The sequence below is a fragment of the Columba livia genome, chromosome 19 (genome assembly GCF_036013475.1).
Source record: "Columba livia isolate bColLiv1 breed racing homer chromosome 19, bColLiv1.pat.W.v2, whole genome shotgun sequence".
NCBI lineage: Eukaryota > Metazoa > Chordata > Aves > Columbiformes > Columbidae > Columba > Columba livia.
In genome coordinates, this window is record NC_088620.1 from 5,457,900 (window position 1) to 5,484,019 (window position 26,120).

Genomic DNA, 26,120 nt, shown 5'->3' on the forward strand with positions numbered 1-26,120 from the left:
CCGCTACTGGCGACCCCGCGGCCCAACGCGCTTCCCGGGGCGGTCGGACCCCCGCACGCTGCCGCTACGACTCGGTGCTCCCCTCCTGCCACGGCACCGCCCGGCCGGTTGGCTCGCCGCCGGGAGGCCCCGCCGGTGACAGACAGCCCTTTTAAGACGCCGCGGGGGGGTGGTTCGGGGAGGGCACCGGTCGGCGCTATAAAGGGCGGGCGCACGGCGACCGCGGTGACAGCGGGGGCGCGGCACGGCGGAGGAGCCTCGCGGCGCCACCATGGACTTCAACGTGAAGAAGCTGGCGTCGGACGCGGGGGTGTTCTTCTCCCGCGCCATGCAGGTGAGTGGGGCGGGCAGGGCCGCAGCGCGTCGCCATGGCAACCGCGCCCGCCTGAAGGCCTCGGGCCTGCCCGGCCCCCGGGCCTTCCCCCGCTGCTTCCCTCCCTCCCATCGCACGGAGGGTCCTGCGCCGCACCCGCGGATCCAGGCCACAGCGGAGCCCTGGGGCTTCTTTTCCCCCGTTGGGTTTTTTTTGGGGGCTGCTTGGTTGAGTCGCAGCCCCAGGAGCGGCCACCTCGGGGCTCTGGGTCGTGCTGGGTGACCCCGAGCAGCAGCTGAGCTAAGTCGTGGCGTTGTGCTGAGACTGGTAAGGGTTAATAAGGAAGATGGCTCCAGAGGTGCTTCTGACCCAGTGATTGTGGCAAGGCAGTGAGTGAGCGTGGAGTTCTTGTTCTTAAAGAAAAGCTTGTCTTGTAATCAGCTGTGCCCAGACCCATGGGGGACCATTCCCTCTTGCCAGGCAGATGTGACAGAGGTGGCTTTGCTGCAGGTCTGCAGCCTGGGGAGGTCGGGCAGCAGTAGCTCCCAGACCCTGACAAAACACAGTGCTGATAGAGCGATGGGGTGGAGCTGCTGAGACTGAGCAGTAGTGTCTGGGTGGGCCAAGGTGGCATCAAGACCACAAACCTGAGATCAGGGATGCAGTGACCCCCTGGAGCTGCAGAGTGAAGAAACGGGGCTGCCCGTGAGGTGCAAAGTGCAGCAGGTGGGGAGATGTGGCTGCTGGGTCTGTCCACTTCTTGGGCATAATAACCGAAAAACTGCTCTTGGTTGGGTAGGAGAGAAACAGGTGAGAGTTGGTTGGGATCCTTCCTGAGGAGTGAAGTCACCAGCTGGTGACTCTGGGACTGGGCTTCTTGTTCTACCTGTTGTGTGGGGGTTGGTAAACAAACAGAGCAGTGCCGTCTCGTTCCAGACCTTCTGTGCAGTGGAGTAATTCTGGCTCTTTTAGGAACTGGTCTCCTGTAAACAGATATCACCTCCTGTAACTGTGCCAATGAGTCATATGTTATGAAAAAGAGAGATATTAACTACAGGTGCAAAATAAGGAGCAGATGGAAAGCTTAAAGATGCTGTTCTCATGCAAATGACCTTGGTAGCAGAAGAAAGGAAGAAATGCTGTAAAGAAATCTTATGTTTAGAAGCCTTATTGTAAGTCTCTGATAAGTGGTTTTTAGCTTCAAGGCGTAGGAAGGAGACAGGCATGGGAACAGTGTCTGCACACAGCAATTCTAGAGCGAGGAGGCGTTTATAAATAGTGGCTTCTGCCTGCTACACCTACTCCACACAATCTCATATGTGAGTATTCATATGACTAATTACAGTAGTAATTTCTTGAAACAAAATGGGCACTAGTACTTGTGAACAGCATGCAGATGTTTGCATAAGGAGGGGAGACTGGAAGGAAACGGATCGCTGAAGCTGAACACTTTCTGAAATGTAATTGGGGGGGGATTAGGCATTATTTGGGCTGTTCCCATAGAGTCCTGCTGCTGGTGTGAGTGAATGGATCCCCACCAAGAGCCAGAAATGACAGCTGAGATCTACTCTTGGCAATGAGGATTGGGTTTGTAGCACTCTCTAGCACAGCAGATCTTCCAAGAAGGGAATAAGACCTGCCTAGAATAAGCTCTGTTTTCTATAGCATTGGAGATGCTTTCTTTGGCTCCGGGCGTTTAACAAAGTGATGTTTTACTGGAACTGCAGCGACTGGGAGATAAATGGACTGGCCATTATGTGCTGTGCCACTCAGACAGCATTAGCTATTGGTGTCTGGCTGAGATGTCTGGCCAACACGCGAGAGCTCAACTCCAAGTGGAAGAAGAGCTGCTCAGGGAGGGTGAAGGAGGTAGAACATGGTCAAGCCACCACTTCTGAGGTAGTTTCTTGAGCTTTGGGGCAGGAGCAGTCCTGGTTTGAAATCTCTTGAATATAACCTAGTGTAGGTGCTGACTGAAGGATTTTGGACTAGGCTTGACCTTAATCGTGACCAAAAAAGCCCCTCGACAAACTGCTCTCTTCTTTATAGGGCTTGTCTTAGTTCAGGCACTGGTTAGCAGGACTCCTACCTGGGGAGAAGTGGGGCAGTTTGAAGGGCTCATGTGCTCCTGGGTGAGCAATCCTGTACCGATCTGCACCAGGACAGAGGTGGCCATGACAAAGATGCTGTACAAACAGTAACTATCTTACCAGGCTTGTGTATGCTTTTCCCTGACCAAGCAGTGCCCTGTGGGCTTCATGGCATCTCTGATGTTCTTTGGAAAAAAAAAACAGGTAGTAGGAGTAGATGAAGCAGAGGAGTGCTGGTCAGCACTGCTGCCTTTGGAGTGGAGATCAAGCTTCTAGGCTTGGGCAGCTGCAAGAATAAAGAGCTTTTGTAGGATTTAGCATCACACTGGAGGATGTGCTGCATTGACACTTGCACCACCAGGCACAGCTGTGGATTAAGTGTCTTCAGAGGGGCTGCAGCCCCTGACAGCTCTGGCACCTGCAGACAGACTTCAAACAGGTCACACTCTGCGTCTTCCCTGAAGAAGAATAAGGCCCTTCCCCTTGATCAGCTGCGCCTTCAAGTTTCCAATAAGTGGGTTTGATCCCAAATCTCTGCAGAGGAAGCTGTGCTGATAGTTCCAGCTTCCCTACAGAACTGGCATCTCTCTTTCCAAAGGTAACACATTGGATGTCTCTGTTCTAGACAGGCTGCAAGCCAGGCTCTCTCAGGGATGTCTGGAAATAATTGTAGGTGTCTGTCTTTTGTCAGTTTTGATGTAAACTGTCTGTGGATGAAATTGCCCAAGCGTGAGTACAGCTTTTGGGTGCTTGTCCCACTGCTAATGGAATTACTACTAGCAGCTAGAGGTTGACTTTATCTTGAAACTCCTGAAGAGAGAGAGACTCCCCCATCTCCCTGAACTCTGCTGATAGAAGAGACTTTTCCCCTCTGCTTGCTGACCTTGCTGGGGTTGATAGCTTGGTTACTGGACACCTAAAAAGTAAAGAGAACAGAGGTGACTTAAGAAAAGTGTTTTGAAGGCTAGAGATACGGGCCAGGGCATGTTTCCATTTGAAACACACCTATGAATCCACAAGGGCAATATTTTTTTCCTCTCCTAAATGCCTTGCTCATGAGTTAACCAAGCTGTCCTGTTAATGGCTTCCTTCTGTCCTCTAGCACAGTTTCACTTGGCTCACAGCCTCGCTTTCCTGACTCCTGGTGACCAAATATTTGAAGCATATTCTGCGTCCGGTCCAGAGCTGTTGAAATTCAGGTGGTTTTTAGATAACGAGTGGCTACGGCTTCTCTCCTAATGTGACCTTTCAAAAGCTTGGAGGTAGATTTGCCTGTACTGATTTTGTTGTGTCTCCAATCATCCAAAGAGCAAATGTTACCATAGTCTGGGCATTATGGGCTTCAGAAAATCCAACAGCCCAAATCTACTGGCAGATACAGGAGTCTGTTCCTGGTTTAAGACCCTAGTTTTATCTTTGTGATTTAAGGTGAAAAGTCATAAGTAATGTCAAGCTGGAAAAACTGTGGACCCTGCAAGTGATGCAAAGGCCCGAACTCTGCCACCAGATCATCCTCAAGGGGTCTGAAGCTTCCCGCTGAGAGCCCATGGCATCCAGGTCTGGGCTGCTGGACAGGAGAGGGATGGAAGAAATCACTCAGGCTTGGAAGAGACACAGGTCAACTCGTGGTGCATTGTGCAAAACAGCTGTGGCATTGGCATAACTCGATGGGAACACTGGGATTTTATTCCCCTTGTTTTGAAGGGGAGAAAGGTGTTAATGCTTTCAGCAAAGAAAACAACGTGTGCTATTTTAAAACCCAACCTTGGTGGCCTTAAGTCTCCAGAGCTGTAGGCGCAGCCTCTTTGATATTGTAGCTGCAGCACAGAGGGCGCCATCCAGCTCTATTTGCTCACCCTCCTGACATCCCAGTAGCATCTCTACCAAATCACTTGGGGAAAGAAGAGTTTTTCCCCAAGCAGGCAGCTGCCCAAACTGCAGTCTGGCAGGTTCTTGCTTCTTTTGGGCTTGTCACCCAAGTGCTGCTCTCCCAACTGGCCAGCCTGCTTGTCCACATGGGCTCTGATAATGCATCTGGTGTTCCTGCTGGCCAGCCAAGCCTGCCTGCCTGAATTATTGATGCCCTGGAATGCAGCACGGCTCTCCTCTTCCTGGAGAGCGAGAGTGGCACTTGACAAAAGGCTGCCCTGCATTATTAATCACCTCCTCAGGTTCCCTGTGCAGAGACGGGACTGGTGCTCAGCTGGGTCAGCTGCGGGGACGCTCCCTGCAGGGCAGGATCCGCGGAGCCTCTCAGCATCGCGACCTGGCACGTGATCCCAGGATGCAGACCCTGGAACTGGTGCAGGGCAGGACTGTTGGCCCAGCCACCAGGTTCTGGAAAACAAAAGGGAGTAGTTCTGCTGCAGCAGGATGGAGGAGCTCAGAGTTCTTGCCAGGCATTGCAATAGCAAGTGCTGTGACTGCCCTGACCTCTCCCAGCTGGAAATGCACCAAGTGTGTAGGTCAACTTGATGCAACCAAGTTAACGCTCCAGTTTGTGGCAGTCTGGAGTATTTGGTGCTACAAAAGACACTGATGTCTCTAGTCCAGGAGCAGCAAGACACAGAATAATTTTAATCTGTCTTTTTGCAATCAGGGGGCACGAGTGTATGATCAGTTCGTCTGTTCTCCTGCATCTCTTGGCCTCACAGTGAAATCTTTGTTCAATGGGGAGGAAAAATAATGAAATTTCTGTTATAAAAATAAATTCCTAGGAACAGAAATCCTTTGTGGGGCAGTTCTGCCTGAAATGCTTGAATAGCCATACTTCATAAACTGCGGTTGTTTTGTCCCACATTTCACTGCCGATACTGACTTGGGCAGCCACATAAGAGGGGATCAGCAGCTGAGACCTGTTGCCACCTGAAATCTCGGTTCTCCACTTGAACCAGCTCATGGGATAAGGTAGTGTAACTTACCTCTAATCTCCTCCGCTGGCCGGGCTTTCATGAGAAGCTTCATTCGATCTCACTGCAAGCTGCTCCTGCGAGAGGTGGTCCTGCGCTCCCCTGCACCTGAAGGCACATTCCCAGTAGCGCTGTGAAGTCGGGCAAGTTCTCTGATCCACCTAAAATTCATGTTGGAGTTTAAGTTGAGCTGGATCAGTGACTCCGCATGCACAGACAAGGAGAGGTGTGTTACAGGGGAGGAAAAGAGCACCCTTGGCAGCGACCTGCAGTTTGGTGGTACCGACTGCCCCAAAGCTGTGCCTGGGTCTGGACTTTGCAGTGTAGCTGACTGCTGGGCAGGGAGACATGAAGGTAATTAGGTGGAAATGGAGTAACAGCCTCCTGTGCCTTTGCACCCACCTCATGACATTCATGCTCTGCTTTCCAACCCTAAAGCAAGCCTGAATAAAAGCTTGTTTTCTGGCCTGACCCTTTGGAGCCACAGGTTACGGAAAATAGCCACAAAGGACAGTGATGGAGATGCTTCTTGTGAATATTGCGAAAGACCCCAGAGCAGGAGAGATTTGAGAGGGCAGCAGCACTGTGGAGATGCTGGAGGGCTTCAGCAGCGATCTGACTGCAGCAATGCTGTAAGAACCTGACAAGAAACTGGGTTTAGGGCTGCTCCCGGGCAGATGCTGGTGCAGGATGCGTCTAAACTGCAGGGAGAAGAGCTAGAATTGAAAGTGAGACCTCAAAAAGCTGTCTGGGAAAGGGGGGGGCGAGGGAGACTCTTATACTTGCATCAAGGAGTCTTGGCTTGTTTAAGAAAGCTCTTAAACAGATGACTCAAAAACTGGTGCCAAATACCTGGGAAGCCCCGGTTTGCTGCATGGCCGTGACTCAGCCCAGCCTGGCAGCGCCTGGAAACAGCCCTGGGCTTCCAACAGCGACAGAGGGAGGGAGGCTCAGCCTCTCATGCATGGCTGATAGTTGCGTGTGTCCCCAAAGACCGTCACAGACCTTGGGTACAAAGCAATACAAACACTCATCTTGAATCTGCTTTTAGCTGGTAACCAGGGGCTGCTGGTCCCAAGGAAGAGGCTAGTGAAGCAACCCCTGGTCACACACGGCTGCGAGTCCTCTGTCCCCACGGGGCTGCTGGAGGGAGCGTGGCTGTCCCTGCGCTTCGGTAGCCGTCACCACCACCACCAGGCAGAGCGGTTCACCGACTCCAGCTCAGTCTTGCCCAAGCAGGTCGCTGTGTAAACATACCTGCAGGGCTTGTGTATCTCAGACATCTAGTAACATTTGCGCAGGGCTGGTAACAGGACTCCTAAAGCCTATTAACCTGCCTCACGTGCTGGTTCTGGGTTTGCTCCTTATCTCAATTTGTTCCCAGCATTGTACTGGATGTGAATGCAGCTGGGGCTGCTGGGCAGCCACTGATCTTGCCAGAAAGTCTTTGTGGGGCAGCAGACAGCAGGCCCAGAGCCATGAAAAGGGTATCTTGGCCCATCTAGAGCTGAGCCGTGGGACAGGGGAGGAGGGAGGAGAAGGTACAAGTGGCAGAATAGACAGGAGCTGTATTTCTCCTAAGGGCTTTAGCCGGGCTTTAATCTCTTGGCACCTGACTCTACCAGGTATTGTACAGTACCGTGTCCTGATAACAGTGGCACCAGAGGCCAGCAACAAGGGCTCAAAGGACAACTGCAACCTCCCAAGTGCCACAGCTGTCTAAAGAGGTCTTTTAGTATACTCCAGCAAGATGCTGGTTCCATCAAGAGCAGCAAATTGTGCTTAAAAATACACTAAAGTTGGCCAGCTTCACTGAGAGGAGCAAGTGGAAAATGGGGATGAGATGAAAGGGAATGGGTGCTCAGAAATCCCCCAAGGAAGCAATGGGGGTGTCCAGGCCACCTGGTGCTGTACCTCCAGACTGACAAATCTTGCTTGTCAGCTGTCACTGCCCAGGATGAAAACACTGAAGACTTGCACAGCAAGTGCTGTAGCAAAACCCATGTTGCGTGCATGCATGCTTGTTAACTAAGAAGAGAACAAAGTGTGACTTGTGAGGTGGACGTGGCGTTTCTGATCCCATTGGGTTTTGTAGAGTTGGTTAGGAGAAAGTGAAGGAAGCTGGATGCTGCACGAAATACTGCAATATATGCGTACTTGAATTTGATTCCTCACAACTACAGTATTTTTGCATCAGACCTTATTAAAAGCTGCATATTCTGGACCAGCTCTCAAACATGGGCTCTGTTTTTAGCTCAGTGCTTTTTTCCACCCTTGGGCAAATTTTTGTCCTTTTCCCCTGAAAGATGCCTGGGAACAAAGAATGACACCTTGAAGGCTTTTTAGCTCCACTCCAAGATAAGTGCATGAGACAGAATAAGCTTTCGTGTCTCTTAATAGCTCTATAGCACGCTATAATTTTGCTTTAATACAACAGACCTTCTAACGACTACTGCTCCTTCTTGCAGTTTACTGAAGAAAAGTTGGGCCAGGCTGAGAAGACTGAACTAGACGCCCACTTTGAAAACCTTCTGGCCAGGGCAGACTGCACAAAGAACTGGACAGAGAAGATCTTGCGTCAGACTGAGGTTCTGCTGCAGCCAAACCCTAGTAAGTCCAGCTTCTAATGTTCGAAGGACAAATATCACTTGCAGCTCAAGCAATGTTAAAAGACGTGCCCTCTGGCAGACAGCCCTGTTGCATTGAGTTTGTGGGGGTTGGAAGAAACCTGTCTTTGCAGGGCCTCTCCTTCCTTTACTGCGTAGCCAAAAGATGGCTGGCTGCTGCCTCCCCGAGCCTGGCAGCGTTCCTGAGGGCTGGGACGTGGTTGGAAGGGAGGTGACACCCCCCCAGTGCATGGTTGAGGAGTGCATGGGGTGTGCCACCATGAATGCCAGCTCCAGGGGCCCCTCCTTCATCCTGTAACCACCCGTGACATCCTCATTCCAGGTGCCAGAGTAGAAGAATTCCTCTATGAGAAGCTTGACCGGAAGGTGCCTTCCCGGGTCACCAACGGGGAGCTGCTGGCACAGTACATGACAGAAGCAGCGAATGACTTTGGGCCAGGAACACCTTATGGTAAGTAAGCCTGGCTAATTAAACCCCCCTGGGAATCCATCCCTTCCTAAGAGGGGATCCCCACTACTATGATGGGTTAAAACTTTCGCAGTGCGCCTCTTGAAGGGGGCAGGGTGTCCTGCTCCCCCCATGGCACCCTGCCTGTTAGTGTGTCCAAGCAGATGCCAGAGAAGGGTCTTCCCTAGCACAGAATCCTGGAGCAGGAAGGCAATTCTTACTGCACAGTAAAACATGCTCTGTGCTGTGGGAGGAAGGGGCCGGGGTCTCCCTATTCCTAAAATAATCCTCAAGTCCAGCAGAGCTAGAGAAGAAACAAAGACACACAGATCCAGGGTAGTTCATAGAACTGGTGACAGGACACAGAAACTATTCTGTGCTATTTCTGTGTCTTTCTAAACTAGCCTGAACAGGGAGTTGCTTTAGCTTTGTGCAGTTTTAGTCTAAGGTGATGTCTAAACTGCACAGGGCTTCTCTAAACTCTGAACAGGAGAACCATCCGTTAACTGTGTCTTGCAGATGGAGGGTGAAAATCTTTCTCCAGCAGAAAGAGAACAGAAAAACAGACTGGGGAGGGTTGGTGCTTGGCTACAAGCCTCAACAGGCCCCTTCCTGACCACACAGAGTATCCTTCTGCTCCTAAATCCTAACAGTTGCCCCTTCCTGGGGGAATTTGGGGCTTCTTTAAGCAGCAGACCTGCACAGAAGCACAGCCTTAACTTCCAGCTGCCCTTGCCTCTGCCATGAGCTTTGTACTGCTCTCCAAATCAATAGTTGTTCAATAGTGAGTCCTGCAGAACAGCTGTAGCTGCATCTATAGCCAGCACTGCCTAATCAACTTATTTTTTTCTGCTCTGGTGCTTTTTAATTTGCTGCTCTGTTCCTGTGCCTCTGTTTTATGAGACAAACAAAAATCATTCTGCGCAAGCAGGTGTAGCAGTAAAAGGACATCAGCAGAGTAAGTGCCTCAGCAGATAGATAAAATCAAAGCTGCACTGGGAGCAGCTGAGAAGAGGCCTCAAGCTAAAGGCAGATTGTAGTTAGGAATGAGGCTGATGTGGTGTGGGCATGGTCACCTTGGCCAGACAGGGTACACTGCGCCTTTGTTCCCCAACACTGGAGCCTGGTGGCTCTCTGTGAATTGGCTGAAGCCAACACAAGGTTAATTGGTTTCTCCTGGAGTTGAAGGCTCCTGTTGTTGCAGGAAAGACCTTGATCAAAGTTGGAGAGACTCAAAGGCGCTTGGGTGCAGCAGAACGGGACTTCATCCACTCTGCCTCCATCAACTTCCTGACTCCACTGCGCAACTTCCTGGAAGGGGATTGGCGAACCATCTCTGTAAGTACACTGCAGGGAAGGGGAAGCTTGTCATGTCACCAGAGACAAGGAGGGCAGGGACAGAGGGAAACAGTGCTAGAAGAGCACATTTTCCTTCCCTATGAGAAAGGAGGACTCCATTCCTCTCCCCTCAAAGGATGCTAGGATAGGGGAATGCCCATCCTAGATATGCTCAGGCCACCTCTGCAGCAGAGAAGGGTTGCCAGTTGATGTGCACGAAGAACATAACTCCTTTCCCCACTCCTTCAACCCACAGGCTGCTCTGTTTCCAGCAGGTTAGCATGTGTCCCTGGCAGCCAGGCCCAAAACTCCTGCTAATGAGATCAGTGTAGCAACTGCTTCTTTCACACTAGCACTTTTTTGTTAAGGAAATAAATTTGATTCCTAGGTGATATCTCGTTTCTTTCCCTCACCAAGAGCTCCTAAGCAGTCTGCTCTCATCCTATTTTCTATCCCTTCCAGAAAGAGCGGAGGATCCTACAGAACCGCCGCCTGGATCTGGATGCCTGCAAAGCCAGATTGAAGAAAGCCAAAGCTGCCGAGGCAAAAGCAGCGGTAACTTTTTCCCTCATTCCCCTTGCCTGTCCTTCTGGCCCCAGGGATTGGCTCACATGAGCAAAGCCACATGCTCTCTGGACAAAAACTAGGCTGCCCGACAATGTCCTGGCTCTGGCAGCCATGGGTAGGGATATTCCATGTCTGATATGCAAGGGAACTGGGAGCAGGAGCCATGTGCCTGTTCCTCGGATGTTCTCCCATGGGGAAGTTGTTGAAACAAATTGTTCTGAACTTCCAAAATCTGCCAACTTCTACTTGACCCAGGTTCCCGTCTCCTGACTAACAGTAGTTGCTGGATGACTTGTGCTAATAACTAAAAGGCTGTGTCTTCTGAGGACTTGCTAAGTTTTCCTGGGGATCTCAAAACAAGGCAAGAGAGAGCTGAGCTGGGAAGTGCACAGGGGAGAGCACGCTGGGGCTCTGCAGCAGCCCCAGGCTTTCAGATTCGTTAGGGTTCTCCCAACTCAGTCTTCCCTAGGCAGGAGCACCAGGAGAGCCTGTGAGAGGTGGCCAGGGTCAGACTGGCTACCAAGACACCCTTCCTTCAGTCTCTCTAGTCACTTAATTCATGGTGCTGTCTAGTTACGGGCTAATCTTGCCCTCTGGCTTTGGCAAATTCATGGCAAATAAACTAGCAAAGCTCCCAGCTCAGAGCAGTGCAGAAGGGACTAGTAAGTCAGCCATCAGCAGGTCTAGCAGAGTGCTCAGGTGTATGTGGGAAAGCCCCAAATAAACCTTTGGGTGAACAAAAGTGATAGCTGCCCTTTAAAGGTCCCTTCCAAGCCAAGCTATTCTACAATTAAAAGAGCCTTCTCTTGTTAGTTAGGTCAGCCAGATCCACCAAAGGTAACTTCAGGGATGGTGCCCCCAGTCTCAGTGGGAAGTGGTGGCCATTGCTTTATCTGAAGCTCAAATCAGAGGAGGAGTTCACTTACCTCCTGTGCTTCTTTCCTTTCCACCCTCTTTACCTTGCTTCCTGTGTGAAGTGATCCCAAGGCCTCTCACCTGCACCCAGACACTTGGGTGAGGGAGTTCCCTGTAGCCAGAAAAGTTTGTTTTCCCACTGGAACTACTGGGCTGGGCTGCCCCAGGCAGGATGCAGAGCCAGTCCAGGCTTTCCAGTGTATTTGCCCCAAGCCACATTTCAGCCTCTTTGCTTCTTTGAAACCGAGATCACACAACATAAGAGCAACCTCAGCTGCTGTTGTGGGCACCCATCTCTTACCCAGCTTAGCATAAAGAGGGCGTCCCTGGGCTCTGGGTGCCTCCCTGACTACTAGAGGACAAGGCACAGGTGGAAGCTCCCAGCATGGGGGGGGCAGAACTGCTGCCTCTGCTCTAGGTGTGTTAACTCATCGTTAGACCACAACGTTCCCTGTGACATGTCTGGAGTCCTGTGCCACCCTCCTCCCATGCAACCTGGCCTGCAGTATCGCACCTCTCCCAGCTCACCACTCTCTTGCTGCTCTTCCCCTCTGTGGTGCAAACCTGTGTTCCCACAGCTGCTGTCTCGTGGCTGACCCTCCGAGTGCGCTGCTGCCCAGACCTGTCAGCTGCTCTTCCAGCGTCTGGGCTTGTGCATTTCCCTCGGACTTTGTGCTTTGGTCCTTCCTGTTGATGCTGTTTTGTTCACTAACCTCTTTGTTTTGTTTCTTTGTGATTTGCTCAGTGTGAGGGAGATGTGAGTATTGACTGTGCTAACAGTGCTGTGATTTATTTTTTTTTCCTTTAACACCTCTCATTGTCTCTTTCCCATTTTAAATGAAAATTCGTATCTCCCTTGTCCCATTGGGACTGGCCCTAGAGCATGTATTGAGCGTGGTCAGGGCTGTGGCTGCCTGGGGAAGGTGTCCCCGAAAGACGGGGCAATCTCTCGCTGCCTACAGCCCCTCTGGAGCATGCACTCGGTTCCATCGACGCTGCTTGCAAGCAGTGCTCAAGAGCGGCATGGGCTCCCATCAGAACCCACACAGACTCCTCCAGCTGCAGGCAGGACGGGTCAGGTTGGGTGGCAAGTCCCTCTCCTGGACGGGAGGCAGCCCAGAGACAATGACAGGCAGGTTGATCTGGTTGTGGTGCTGTTCTGTCCTCCAGGCTCCTGGGTTCTGCCCGTTTTCCCCATTACAAGAGCAGAACGGGGAGGGAGGTGGGTCCCTTCTGATCACTGCTTGCAAATACAACTCGTCCATGCATAGGAGTGCAAGAGGAGCTTGCCTCCTTCATCCCATGTGCTGTGACTAGTTTTGGGACTCTCTGGAGACCAGGGAATGGGAGGAGAGGTTTCTTCGGTTGCACTTGATAATTAAAAACAAAACAAAAAACATAAGGAACTATTTGTGAAACATCTCCTCTCCCCACAGGGAGGAGTCAAGCCTAGTTGCTGTGCTGGCCTCAAATCTCATTTGTGCATTTTTCTCCCTATATTCAGATTTGACTTGTAAAAGGAATCACTCCTCCTTATTCCTTCCTCTAGCCATCCCCAAAACTCCTAGATGGTTAAAAAAATATCTTATTGTTGAGATTGCCTGATTGCTCTTCCACACACTGGTCACTCATTCTAGCAGGCTGCTCGGGGCCCAGCAAATTGGGTCAGTGTGTATAAGCAGATCTGTGTGAGCTGCAAAGAGATTAACCTGGGAAAGGAAATATGGGGCCCGAGAAGATTAACAACATAGCTGGGTTATGGCAGATCGTGTCCCAGCCTTGCACACCGGCCCAAGGCTGGCCAGGAGGATGCCCTGGTCTACCACACCAGTGTGATGGTCCTGATGTAAGCTAGATAGCTGGTTTATCTCTTCAGGTGATGCTACAGCTAAAGACCATCCTAGGAAACTTAGTCTTAGCTTAGCTGAACAGAGAGACCATGCTATGTGGAGGTTAGTGAGCCCACACCTGTGTGGGGATGGACTGGATCATTCCCAATGAGGAAAACCTCCAGAATGCTTGAGTCTTCCTGCCCCAGGGCAGAGGTTTAGCTATGGAGAAGGTGGCTCAGAGGTTTGGTGACCTCTGGGCTGAAAACTCATGCACTACCTTTGGCAACAGCAAGGCTTTGGACCAGATCTGGTTTGGCTAAGTCATGCTCCTTACTGAGAATAGCAGATCTGAGTCTGTTAGGAGGAAACATGCCCAGAGATTTGGTGAGAGTAAGAATAAATAGACATGTTTCTTTAAAAGGCACTGTGGAAAGGATGCTCTGGTGCTAGCGAACACAGCCACTTTGAGGACAAAGCCCCGTACAGGGACACATCTAGGATTGTAGATGGAAAGCAAGGAGAAAGAAGGTCCTGCTTGCTGGACCAAGCCAACATGAGCAACCTGCTGGCTGCCAGGGAATGGGAAATGTGTTTGAGATTGTGCCATCTCATCTCCACTCCAACTGGCCACTGTGTGAGCAGATAGCTGTAAGTACAGGCCGAGTTTCTAACAGTAGAAACATCTGCTGTTCGGGTACCAGGTGTGACTGCATGAGCCAGTCCACCTCCTCTTGCGCAAGCCTGGCTTCCACACACCACCGCCCAGACTGCTGGGAGACCTCCCTCCTGCCATCCCATAGGAATTTGAACTAAGCTCCCAGCACAAACAGGAAAAAAACACCAGTCCCTTCTTCCATCCATTGCCCAACTGACTCCTACCGACTCCTCTGCGTGACTTGTACATGAAACTCTATTCCCCTCACTAGGCTGTGCCTGACTTTCAGGAGACTAGACCTCGTAATTACATTCTCTCCGCCAGCGCATCTGCGGTAAGATTGCCTCCCCCTAGATGTTGCCTCTCCAACCTCTTCCTGCCCCTCTCTTCACCCAACTTATACTCGGACCTAGTGCTCTGCTGTTTTCAACATTTTAATGTGACATGGGCTGCCCAGGGTTCCTCTGGCTCCACCTGAAGGATGTAGATCACCCCTGTGAGGGTGCACGGTCAGGGTCTGGCACTTCTGCTGCTTGGTTTGCTTTCTAGTTTCTCTGCCAATCCTTTTCCACATTTCTAGTGGGAATCTTCTGGTTTTTATTGCTAGTAGAGCAATTGAAAGGAAAAAAAACCTCAAAGGTTAGCCTTTCCGGCTGGTTCCAGCTGTACGCTGGCTGTGTCACACGTGTGACTGCCTGATCAGTACAGTGGTGTCAGTGCTCAGAGGATTTGTAGTTGGTCAAGAGAAGCAAAGGTAGAGGAATGTGCCACCCATCGTGTCTGTAATGCAGGAGGCTGAGAGCGCAGGCTTGTTTATTCTGCAAATAGAGGTGAATGTTTTCCCTTTCATCTCGGGGCCTGTCTGGTGGCTGTTATGCAGTCAGATGCGCTGGGGGTGGGTGAAGAGCCCGTTGCATCTCTACTCTGTTGCACTGAGTGGCTGCGGTCAAGCAATTGACTTTCTGTGCTGTGTTCATGGCTCCCCATTGCACAATGTCACATTTCTCGTTAAAATGTTGAAAACTGATCATCTTGCTTCCTAGATAGCATTCAAAACAACACTGATGCCTGTTAATAGAATAATGTGAGAGTGGAAAGGCTGGGAAGGGGGATCTGTAGATATGAAAAAGGACAGCCCAGCCTTCTAGCAAACAAAAACTGTCATGGAAACAAGGTGGATTTGGTTAACAGGTAACCCATCCCATTCGGAGAAAGAGGTATGTGAGAGCTGATAGCATCAGTGTTAGTTCTCAGGGGAATCTGTCCTGACCTTCTCAGAGAGCGATGCTGGGATCAGAATTAGCTTTGTACCAAAGCTAGAAAACTGTTTCCATAGATAACCAGCCTGATGACAAGGGTGCTTAGGAAGAAGCTGATGCTGGTGATGCTGTAGCAATTGCTCAGTTCCACCTCTCCTAGTGCAGCTGTGAACCTGTGGCTCTGGCTTCTCCCTTGGAAGGGTCTGTTCCAAGGACAGCACAAGTATTGCAATAATGGACTAAGACTGAGCACTAAGAGAATTAGAAGAGAGAAGCTGGACTTTCCTTGCCTCTGAACAGCTCAGGTTAGACCAGGGTATCGTTATTCCCCGAGGCTTTCCAAATCAGACCTGGAGACAAGCGTGTGTGTAACAGGTATTAGCATGTCAGAGTGCCCAGATGCTCAGTCCAACAGGTCATCACCAAACCAGGGCTCTCGGTGAGCAGCCAGCACAGACTTCGATCACTCCATCACGTTTGATGGTTACACAGGGGGCATCCCAGCACGAGTGCCTGTAAGCAAACCCGCAGGCCGGGCCAGCAGTGATCCTCCTGGCTGCCAAAACTAGTTCAGAGGTTGCAGTTGGTGGCCGAAGTGCCACCTGAAGTCCAGCTGCACTTGACTCACTTGAATAACAATTGGCATCTTTAATTAGCAAAACACAGGCTGAGCCCAGACAGCTCTGTGCAGGCAGAACCAGTTTATAACGAGCTCTCTGATCCCAGCATCCTCCCTGTGGGGTCAGGCGCTGCAGCCAGGTAGGAGCTCTTCTTGCTGTTGCTCTGCTTTTCTTCCAGGCCAGAGTCCTTCTGCTACTTTAGCCTTAGCGTGCGCTGACAGCACAGAGCAGCGGTTGCTGCTCACCTTGCTGCTGGGCTCTGCTCCCTTCGGGGGGAGGGATTGCTCATGCCCAGGTAACAACTTTGTCTTACAGGTGAGCAAACAGGTCAGCCCTCTCCTGGACCCTATGCCCTCAGCAGGGCTCTAATTTGGATTCTAAATTTATGCTGTTTTTTTTGGAGACACGGATAACATGGTGCTTTTATTTTTTCCCCTTCCATAACAGGAAGGCTTAGCTGGAATTAGATCCACCTGGAGAGAAGCACCTCCCTTGTTTTGTACGAGTTGGAGACTAAGGAGCCATTTCTCCTCTCTCCCACACTGACCTTTTGTTTTTGTGTAAGAAGGTGTACGTGGGCTGTGTAAACCTAAATATCCCTTTCTCCCAGATCCTGCCACTTGCTTTCTGCTTACTCCTAGGAATGATTCCAAGAAAAACACACTGAGTACCTTCAAGGGGGTTCCTCTGGCTTGAGCTGGGGTGGAGGAAGAGAGGGGCAAATCATGGGCTTCTGTCTGAAACGCTTCTGACTAGAGCCATGTAGTGTCTGAGCCCAGGGACAGGTCTGGGCAAAGCTGGCCTGCCCCAGAGCACCACAGGGTCAGAGCTGGAGATTGCACAGCAAGGCCAACAGAAGAGAAACTAATTTGTCTATTAATTGAGAACTGCAATGATTAAACAGGCCTGAAATGGCTTAAGTACTGTCTACAGCATCTAAGTAGGAAGAGTGAGAGCTTCCCATTGCCTCCATAGTAAACCTTGCTCCAAAAACATGAGTCTTGTGCCAGAGCAGCAGCTCAGGCTGGGACCTGCTTCTCAGCTGCCTACAAGGTGCTTCCCACCCTCCAGAACTGCCTTCCAGAACAGGAGCTCTTAGACCAAGAAGGAAAAGGACCTCATGTTCCCTCACATGGCTGAAATTGCCCAGGCCTTAATAGAACCTTTTCCTCACCTGCAGTAGCAAATAAAGGTCAGAGAAACCACCCAGCACACTGAGCATAGCACAGGGACAGCCTGTGCCCATAAGAGGACCAGCTACAATAACTCCACACAAATGAGAAAAGATGCCAATCAGGCTACATACCATGGAATAGGAACTGAACTACAGGCCATGGGACAAAAGCCAGAGCAGACAGCAAGCCGAGGAGCTGCTGTAACACCTTTCTGCTCCAGCTCTTCACCAGGTGCTCCTCATATTGCCTGGTGAAGTTGTCTCTGCAGCTGGGGCTACCGCAGCCCATGTGAGCAAACCTCAACAAGGTTCAGCTGGGAGACCCCAGGTCTAAACAGACCGTGTTGTCCTGTGACACAGCAGCATCCAGCACACAGCCCTCAGGTGCTTGTGGTGCTGATTCAGCCATGCTGTGGTGAACTTCCCTGATCTGCAAAGGTGACATTGGAGGGTGAAGGTGTCAGAGGCCATCTGTCCCCTGGCCCCACCGGTGTGGGGTGTTGCCAAAAGGATGGTGTGCTGCAGTCAATCCAGGGTGATTTCTCTTCATGTTGCCAGGGCTGCTGAGGAAAGGCCAAGCCGAGAACCTCTGGGAAGGATCAATGTGTTTTTCTACCTCTTCTCTCCCTTTCCCACTGCTGTGCGTGACTTCTGTTGTCCGTTGTTTCAAGTCCTGGAGCCAGACCCCAGCAGCAGCTGGCAGTTGTGCTGCCCCAGATGTGCCCCTAGGGGTGAGGGGAGGAGGAAGGAGCCGTGTGATGTTTTCCTGGCTCAAAGGCAACATCCAGCCTTGCATCCTTCCCTTTGTGCCTGTTGGTAGCTCAGGCTGGATCATGGTTCCACTAACCTGAGATCTCTGGACCAGTGGGTGAGGAGCTCTGGCCTCTGTGTGCCTTGAGCTCATGGCAGCTCCCAGGCCCTGTTTGTGGGCTCAAGCAGCTCACCTGCCTCTCCACAAGCCTAAAACAAGGGCTGACCTTCAACACCAGCCTCTGCAGGCTGCAGCAGAGCGACCCTCATTCAGAGGACTCAGCTGCTTAATCCATTTCTTCCTGGAGCCCATTGAATGCCATTTTACCAGCCCTGGCAGGGAGCGGAGCGGGAGCGCTGCCGGCTCTGGTGGCATGGACTTGCTCTCCCATTGCGAAACTGAGCTCGAGGGCACAAAAATGAGGGGAAGGGACATGGATCTGGCAGCTGCTGCTGGGTGAAGGGCGAGCTCGTCCCCGGAGCTGCCCCGCTGTGTCCACGGAGCGTCCTTGCCCATTGCTGTTAACGCAGAGTGCTTCTCGACGTCTCCAACACTGATCTCCTTTCCTATTGCTCTGTGGCCCCTACAGCTTTGGAGCGACGAGGTGGAAAAAGTAAGTACCCAGTTGAAATTGTACTCAAACCTTTTTGGGGTGGGGGGATGCTGCGGATTCCTTCTTGCTCCACACGTGCAGAGGAGGATTGGTGGGACGTTGCTGTTAGCTCCTCATCCCGTAGCTCTGCGGTTCAGTGCGACTCTGCCAGTGGCTTGGGAAGAGCTTGCCCCGTGGGCCAGTTGGCTGTACCCAGTGTGCGTGGGTTCGGCTGTACGTGATAAAAACCAGCTCTGAGAGCCCTGCACTGGTGTCATAGGAGCAGAGGTGACGCGCTGGGATGTGATTCAGCTCTGCTCCTGTGGCAAAGGCCCCGCCTGCTCCCGTTTTGCATGTGCTGTGCGTTAGCCTCTAGTAGCCCCTCGTCTGTTCTGGGGTCCGAGCAGGAGCTCTGGGCAGAGCTGGGGCCAGGACAGAGGGGTTCCCGGTGACCAGCCCCAGCTGCTGGAGGGAACAGCCCTCTCAGGAGGGCAGGGTGGGTAGTTTGGAGTCTGTGACAGGGGTGACTGTCTGGGTGAGCTGCACTTACCCTTCTGAGTGGATCTGTGGCGGCAAAGTCCCAGATCTCGTTTATTTTCTGTGTTGCCCAAGACGAGCACAACTCATCCGTGAAGACGGATGGAGGGCTGCTAGTGGACTAGAGACCAGGGTGAGCTCTGTGTGGAGCTCCAGCATGGTGTGGAGCTTCCAGAGTCGCCTCCTGGGATCCCATTGCCTTTCATGCCTCAAACACCCCTGGCAGACGTTAGCCTGAAGCCTGAACTGCAAGGTGGTCGAATGGCACGTTCCTGCATGCTGTGCATGACAGCAACCTCTGACTGCCCTCCAAATGCATTAGCAGAGCAGACTGGCTGTTTCTGAACCAGCTCATCCCTCAAACAAACAAGCTGACTGCAGTCAGCTGTCAGCATGTACGGCTCTGTTCCTCTATCTTTGCTCTATCCTGGTTGGATAGACCAAGGTACGTCAGTCAGCTTCAAAGTTCTTCATGTCTTGGAGAAGCACAAGACTGGAAGGGACCTCCCAGGTCACAGTCTGTGCTGGTTTTATGGGAAACTACATCGTGTGGCTGCTCAGAGCTCACAGGGAGAGGCAATGGGGCAAATCCCAGGTGCTGCCAAACACAGCTGTAGATGCCTGTCACACGTTTCAAATGGCTCTGCTGTCACTGAGGTCTCTGTGCAGCTCACTAGAACAAGAATCTCTTGGTGCTTAGTGAGGCATGGCACTGGTATTTCCTGCTACATTCCCCCTTTTCCTTTAGATAATCCCTTTCAGACAGAGGATGCAAGAAAATAGATCAGTTGTAGCTTAAAATAGACAAATCTGATTAAAAGACAGTCAAAGCCTTGCTTTGTTCTGGCCTCGCTGCACAACAGTCCTGGTCATGCTGTCAGCAGATGAGGAGGCTGGGGGGACCCGGGGGTGACCCTGCCCGGAAACACCAGCGATGTGGCCTCTGCTCTGGGACCATCATCCTGTCTGGATTCGCTCTCTGGGGTCAATTCCAGATGAATTGCTCCTGTGCCAGAATAATGGGAGCATTTCCAAAGCAGCAGAAGGAGGACGACAGAACTGGTGCTGTGCAGGTGCCAAGGCGGGCACCCCCGATTGCTGCTCCCTCCTGCAGAAGGGGACACTGAACCACGCTCCTCTCCTTCCAGCAAGCTCTAGCCCAGTGAACATCACTCTAAGAGGCAACTGGCGTGTTCTACTGCATGTTAAGGAGTAATGCACGTAAGAGAGAGCGAACGTGCTGCTTGTCACCCTCTTGCCCAGCAGCGCGAAGGGGAGAGCAGGGACTGGAGCTCCCGACTGCTCCAACACTTCAGGAGTTCTTCTCTTTGCAAGGACCCACCTGGGTACCCTGGTACTGCCCAACCACCCTGGTGTAAATGCGCTGTTTGCTGGTGGAGGAGAGATGTTCCTTCTGTTTGGTAAACGAGGCCTCCAGTGTCAGCCTGTCTTTGAATCCCCATTGACTGCTACTCACTATTGCTGAGTTCCTCTTGGCTCAAAATAAGTAATGAGCTTCCAAGGAGAGCCTTGGGTAGAAGTTTGGGTTGTTCATCTCCGTTGCGGAGAGATGTAGCTGAGTAGCAGCAATTTGGTAGGTGCTCCATGGCCTCAGATTTTGTTCTGTGATGATAAAAGGGTACTGACAAAAGTTGTACTTCTGGAGAGGAACTTGGGGAGATTGTCCCATTCCAATACCTATAGGCTTGGAGAGGCATCTAACAGAGCTGTATATTGCAGCAGACTCAGCCGTGCTGACCACAGGCACTGTCCTGTTTCCGGTGTTCCCTTTGCAGAGGACAGATGCTGATGAGCAGCATCGGCTGCCCAGTTCTGAGTCCTGCAACAGGCAATAGAGGGAGAGGTGCTGGCATGGGGCTGGCTTTCCACACAGCTCAGGATTAGCAAAGCCTTTCCATCTTCATGTTCTGGTCTTGTGGGAGCAGGAGCTTCCGAGCTTGATGCATCAGTCTTAAGCTGCTATTCCATGACCTGCAGTGATCCAGTGTAGGATCAAGCAGGAATCAAGTTGAAATACAGCCAGAAGTGTCTGGGATCCTCACCCTGAGCGTGTGGTCCTGGTGCACGTGGATCCTGCCGAGCCAGCAGCGCACGTGTCGGTGCCAGAAGGGCTGGCGGAGGAGGCGGGTGCTGCCTCTCCCTGGAAGAGGCAGAGCAGGGTCCTCACCTGGTGCTGTCTCCAACACCCTGTCCTGTCTTGTAGGCAGAACACGAGCTGAGGCTCACGCAGACCGAGTTCGATCGCCAGGCGGAGGTGACACGTCTCCTGCTGGAGGGCATCAGCAGCACACATGTGAGTCTTCCTCGGTAACGGGGGTGATGGGGACAACAGAGACTCCTGGCTCCTTTGTTGAGGAATGCCAGCAGGGTGCCGGAGCCCTGCACTGGGCGCAGAGGTAGAAGAGGTCATCAACTTGGAGGCTACAGCAACCTCCTCATCAAACCTGGAATGTTCAAAGTAAAACCATAGTGAAGTGTGGGCAGGCAGTGCCATCGTGCCTGCAATCTTCGAAATGCTTCTGAGCCAGAAAGACCTTGTTCTTCTCTCACTAGAGCTGTGGATGAGCCACATGGGCATGGCCAGAGTGCCAGGAGCAGCCTCCTCTCTGAGATCACCCTTGGGCCTATGCAAATTAACAAATTAGTGTAGTCAAGCTAACCAAATAACTCTTAAATGCTGGCCTGCACAAGCCTGCTTCCCATGGGGTAGCTCATAGCTGCAGGGAGAGGGTTCCTGTGCCTGGCACCCGAACTCACAGACCGGCCTATGGTCCTTCTCCCTCCAGGTGAATCATCTCCGCTGTCTCCACGAGTTTGTGGAGTCTCAGACCAACTACTATGCTCAGTGTTACCAATACATGCTTGACCTGCAGAAGCAACTGGGCAGGTGAGACAAGATGCTGCTTTTACTTCTCTAAGGGTCACTCAACCGGTTGCCCCTGGCTCGGGCCTCCTTCCCCATCCTATGTCATCACGTTGGGTAGTTTTAAAGCCCCTTCCAAGCTCTGACAGAGCTTCTTTGCTTACGGAATGGTGACCAATCCTGGTGGTGATGTGTTTAGAGCAGGCTTTGCCATGGGATTCATCAGGGGCTTATCCATTCATCTCAAAGCACAAGAGCCATCAGTGTTCCTCCAAATCTGTTAAATCATATGGGAGACAAATTCCCGTTGCCAGGCAGCAATCCTGAGCGTGCTGTGCTGCAGCAGTAGCTAATTCGGCGCTGCCGGCCGCACGTCCCGCGGGTGCAGGCGGGGCTGGTTTGTGTGTTACCTGTCACAGCAGCGCGGTGGCCTGACCCCAGAGGGGCTGTTGCTTCTGCATGCTCACTCACTGCTCCTGTTCCCTTCTTTTCATGCTTGCAGCTCCAAAGGAGAAATGTAAGTAGGATGTTTTTGCTCTCAGAGCTCTCCAACTCAAGCTCCGGAGTCTCTGCAGACTCACTACAAAGGCCAGAGCTGCGCTCCCTGAGGGTGTGTGGGGGGTGTTTACAGATAAACAAGATTGAGCTCCATTACTGTCTCTGTAGAGCCCAGCAAGCCTGGGAGCCTCCAGTCTTGGCATCTAGTTTAACAGCAACAACGACTGTCCCTTTCTGAAGAACTAGCAGACTAAACAGGTACCACAGACCAGGTGAGAGCAGGGCAAGGACACAGCACATCCAGTAAAGCAGCTGCAGAGCCCAGAACAGCGCCTGCCCAGACCCCGCTCTAGGCCCACGCTTCCCTCTCATGCTCTGCGGGTCAGGTGCCGGTCCTGGAACGGGACACCGGGATCAAAGCCAGCAGACAAGTGTGACCTGTCACAGTCTCTGCACCCAAGAACCGAGTGCATTTCCCCACCCGAAGAGCAGCGTAGATGTTACAGGCGTTAGCTGGAACTCCTGAGCAGTGTAACCACTGAAAGAACAAGCTCTTTCTTGGTTCCTTATATTAGAGCCTTACTGAACGCTGCTCCTCTTTTTATTTTTTCCCTCCTGTGTAAGATTTTCAGGCACATTCGTAGGCAACGCAGAATCCACATCTCCTCCCCCAGCCGCCGCCTCTCCTCCAGCTGTTGCTGCCACGCTCCCTGCTGTGCCTACAATTCCGGTTGTGCCCACGATTGTTGGGGTGCCTAATTCCGTGGCAGAGAGTGTCCTGAACCCCAATGAAGTCAAACCTCCCGCCAGCGGGACGCGGAAGGCCCGAGTCCTCTATGATTACGAAGCAGCTGACAGCACCGAGCTGGCACTCCTTGCAGATGAGGTTGGTAGCTTTTCTTTGCTTAGTATTGCATGCTCAGCAAGGTCTTGGTTACTTTTCCTGCCCCTAAAACCCCCATTTTATGGAACTGCTAATAGAGATTTTTCCTTGACACTGGTACCTGCTGAACTGCAGTGAGCTTTTGCTCATGGCCATTTGCTGTTTCAGAATATCATCCCAATTAACTCTCCTCTTCTGGCTGGGGGCCTGGTCTAATCATACGGAGAAAAATGGAAATTCAGCAACCTGCACACTCTTTTGTTGACTAGACTGAACATTTGCATTCAGAAGGGATGACATGGCAATATCATGCCACCCTGTATGCAAAAATAACCGTAAGTCAATTTGGAGAATGAAAAGGCAACAGGGACATCAGTGGGCAGATTTCTGTAGATGTTCTATTAAAGCTGCAGATGGCTCCAGGGAAAGGGCACAAAGGTTCTTGCTAAATGAGCTCAGGAATTGTCGTTCTTTCAGTTCTTGGCTGTCTCTGCAGAGTAAGGTCCCGGCTAACGCCGTCTTCTCTCCCCAGATGATCACTGTGTACAGCCTGCCAGGCATGGATCCCGACTGGCTCATCGGGGAAAGAGGGAACCAGAAAGGGAAAGTTCCTGTCACTTACTTGGAACTGTTAAGTTAAATGTTTCCAGGAAGAAGAATGTACAAGTAGAACACGCCCCTCATCTCCTGGCACTTCTAACGCGGATTTCTTCATCCGAGACCATTGCTCTCTTCAGGGTTGACACTCCATTGCTAGTACGGTAATTGTGGAAAAGTGGTAAAACTGTTACTGGAAGGTTTTGGGAAAGGGCTGGTGGCACCCGAGACCGAATTCATTACCTACCAGTGCAGCCTGCTTTGAGGTATGTAATTCATTACCTACCAGTGCAGCCTGCTTTGAGGTATGTAATTCATTACCTACCAGTGCAGCCTGCTTTGAGGTATGTCTTGATGGCGTGAGGTTCCTTGATCATTCTTCCTACCTTCCGGTTGTCTTGTTTCTCGCAGCGGCTCTCCCAGGGCCAGCGAGCTGCCTCCCTCAGCGGCTGCTCACCGAGTTTAACTTGCATCCCCTCGTGTCTGGTGTGAGTTAGTGCCTGTCTGCCCCTCCTGTCCTCCCTCTCCTTCAGCAGAATTGCCCACGTCAAACCATCAAGCGTTTGGAACCCTCTGATGTGTTCTAGCTCTTAAGGCAAGGAAGCTGAATTTCAGAATTAAGAGCCTGTTAAGCCCACCCACCTTGCTCACCTGTGGGAGAACAGTAAGGCAAGGCTCGAGAAGAGCCGCGCTTACTATCATGGTGCCTGATGGCTTCACTCTATTAATAGAACCGTCCTCTGAAGCTGGAAGGGAATTTCTTTGTGAAGATCAGCCTAATAATATAGGGTCTGTATGTCAAAAATCAAACCTCAGTGCAAGGGACCACGCATCTTGCTTGCATTTCTCTGAGAAACTGCTCTTGGACTGCAAAGTTTACAAGCCTTTTTACAAGCTTTGCTCCCTGTGTTAATTGTCCAGGCTTTTATTTCGGTGTGTCTGTTCCAGGCATGGTTGAGCCTGACTTTATTTTCACCCTAGGTGACAGATGTACCTAACGCTTCCCCTCCCCTCCCAGCAGTGAACAGACTTGGTGCATCCCCGTACAGTGAGGGACGGTCCCGCTTGCTGGTACCTCCAACAACGAGCCTGTTCTGATCAATCCAGGCTGCCCTTGGCGTACACGGTGGTTTAACTCAAAAGGGAGCGCTCAGGCCTATATGCTTTTTAATCCCATAATGAGCTTTTTAGACAGAGCTCACCTGAAGGACTCCTGCTGCTATAACTAGTTTTCCACTCGAGCTGGATGGAAGAGAAGCTCACCTGCACCAAGCTCTCGGTTCACTCCTTCCCCTCGGTATGTCACAACTAACTTTGCTTGTTTATTGATCTTTTGCACTTTCCCCAATGGTATCGTGACCACTCTAATGTAACAGGGCACCGAGCACCTGTGGTATGTAGGGCTCGTGGTTTTCAGCACTTATTTGCCAATAAATGAACTGCCTGACCTGCTGCCTCAGTGTTGTGTGTGGGCTCAGGGGCTGCAGCACTGGCTCAGGTGTGCGCTGTGTCCTCCTATTGTCTCAGTCTTGTAAAAGCAAATTAAAGCTGCTCATCCTGCCTGTTCCAACTGAAACTTAAGGTCATTAATGCCTTGCAGTTCTCAGTACATCTTGGTTGTACTACAGATTTGGGAACTCCAAGAAACAACAGCTCCTCCTTAACCTGAAGCAGAAATAGAGCAGCAGTCTGACTGTAGCTGCTGAGGGACTGGAAATGCTCTTATAGATCTAATGGACTTTTTTGTTGTTACGGAAACTGGATCTGCTGCTAATCTAAAATCCAACGCCTTGTCCCAAGCGCCCGGCTTGGGAAGGACGCCTGGGAAAAGCAGCAGTTGAAATGCTCCGTAGTGCAGCGACAGCGCTCAGTTTGTCTGGTTCAGTGACAGGGAATGGGGAAATCACATCATGCTGCTGTTTTTGTTACAATTGCCATGATTACCACTGCCACGGTTCTACCCCAGCCTATTTCCCTGCCACTACCTGTACTTCTCCCTCAAGCCAGTGATGTCCCTGTTATTCCTCTCCCTGGTGCATTACAGAACAGCTTTAGCAACAACAGCAGCAGCTTAATGATGCAGAAAATGGTGTCTCTTCCCTCAGAAGAGCCGCAAGGAGTTCTGTTCCTGGCAGCAGCACTCCCTTCCCTCTGCATTAGAGAGGGACACGCAAAAACATCTAGTGCTGCTCCTAACAGGCTCTTTACACAACGATCGCAGTCTCATGCTGCTTATTTCCAGATGTCCCTTAGCGAGGGCTGTTCCCTGGCGCTCTGGTCAAGGTACAATCAAATCTCAAATGTTGTGCTCTATGGCGAAGCTGTAGCTCTAAAACACAGGTGTAGCCAACAGCATCCACTCTTCTTTGCTATCTGGCACCAAAGACTCCTGCCCAGCACTGTGAACTCACTCTAGTGCCTGAGCACTAAAGAGTGTTGTTACTTCTCCCTAAATTCTCGCAGTCTGTTATTTTTGAGCACTAATAAAGTGATTAGCACACTGCCTGGAGCTTCAAAAGCTGTGACAGAAGGAAAGGCACCTACCAGAGCTATCAAAGAACAGCGCTGACTGCGACTGCTGAGCTGTACCCGCCTGTTTGCCACCTTTGCTGCAGTTCTTCACCTTCAAAC

At 51.5% G+C, this 26,120-nt stretch overlaps 1 protein-coding gene across 6 annotated transcripts; it reads left to right on the forward strand.

Annotated features, from left to right (window-relative positions):
• Window positions 1–20: 20 nt before the first annotated feature.
• On the forward strand, window positions 21–24,936 carry SH3GLB2 (SH3 domain containing GRB2 like, endophilin B2). Of its 6 annotated transcripts, XM_021281455.2 has the most exons (12): window positions 157–334; window positions 7,781–7,922; window positions 8,262–8,390; window positions 9,592–9,725; window positions 10,188–10,280; window positions 13,966–14,028; window positions 18,088–18,111; window positions 20,852–20,941; window positions 21,435–21,535; window positions 22,014–22,028; window positions 22,634–22,895; window positions 23,425–24,936. In XM_021281455.2, the coding sequence occupies exons 1-12, from the start codon at window positions 272–274 to the stop codon at window positions 23,530–23,532; spliced, it is 1,224 nt and encodes a 407-aa protein (XP_021137130.1). In that variant the 5' UTR covers window positions 157–271; the 3' UTR covers window positions 23,533–24,936. The 6 variants fall into 6 exon arrangements, with proteins under 6 accessions (XP_005514022.1, XP_005514023.1, XP_021137130.1 ...); XM_005513965.2 differs by lacking the exon at window positions 22,014–22,028 and having other exon boundaries at window positions 21–334; XM_021281456.2 differs by lacking the exon at window positions 13,966–14,028.
• Window positions 24,937–26,120: the final 1,184 nt, after the last annotated feature.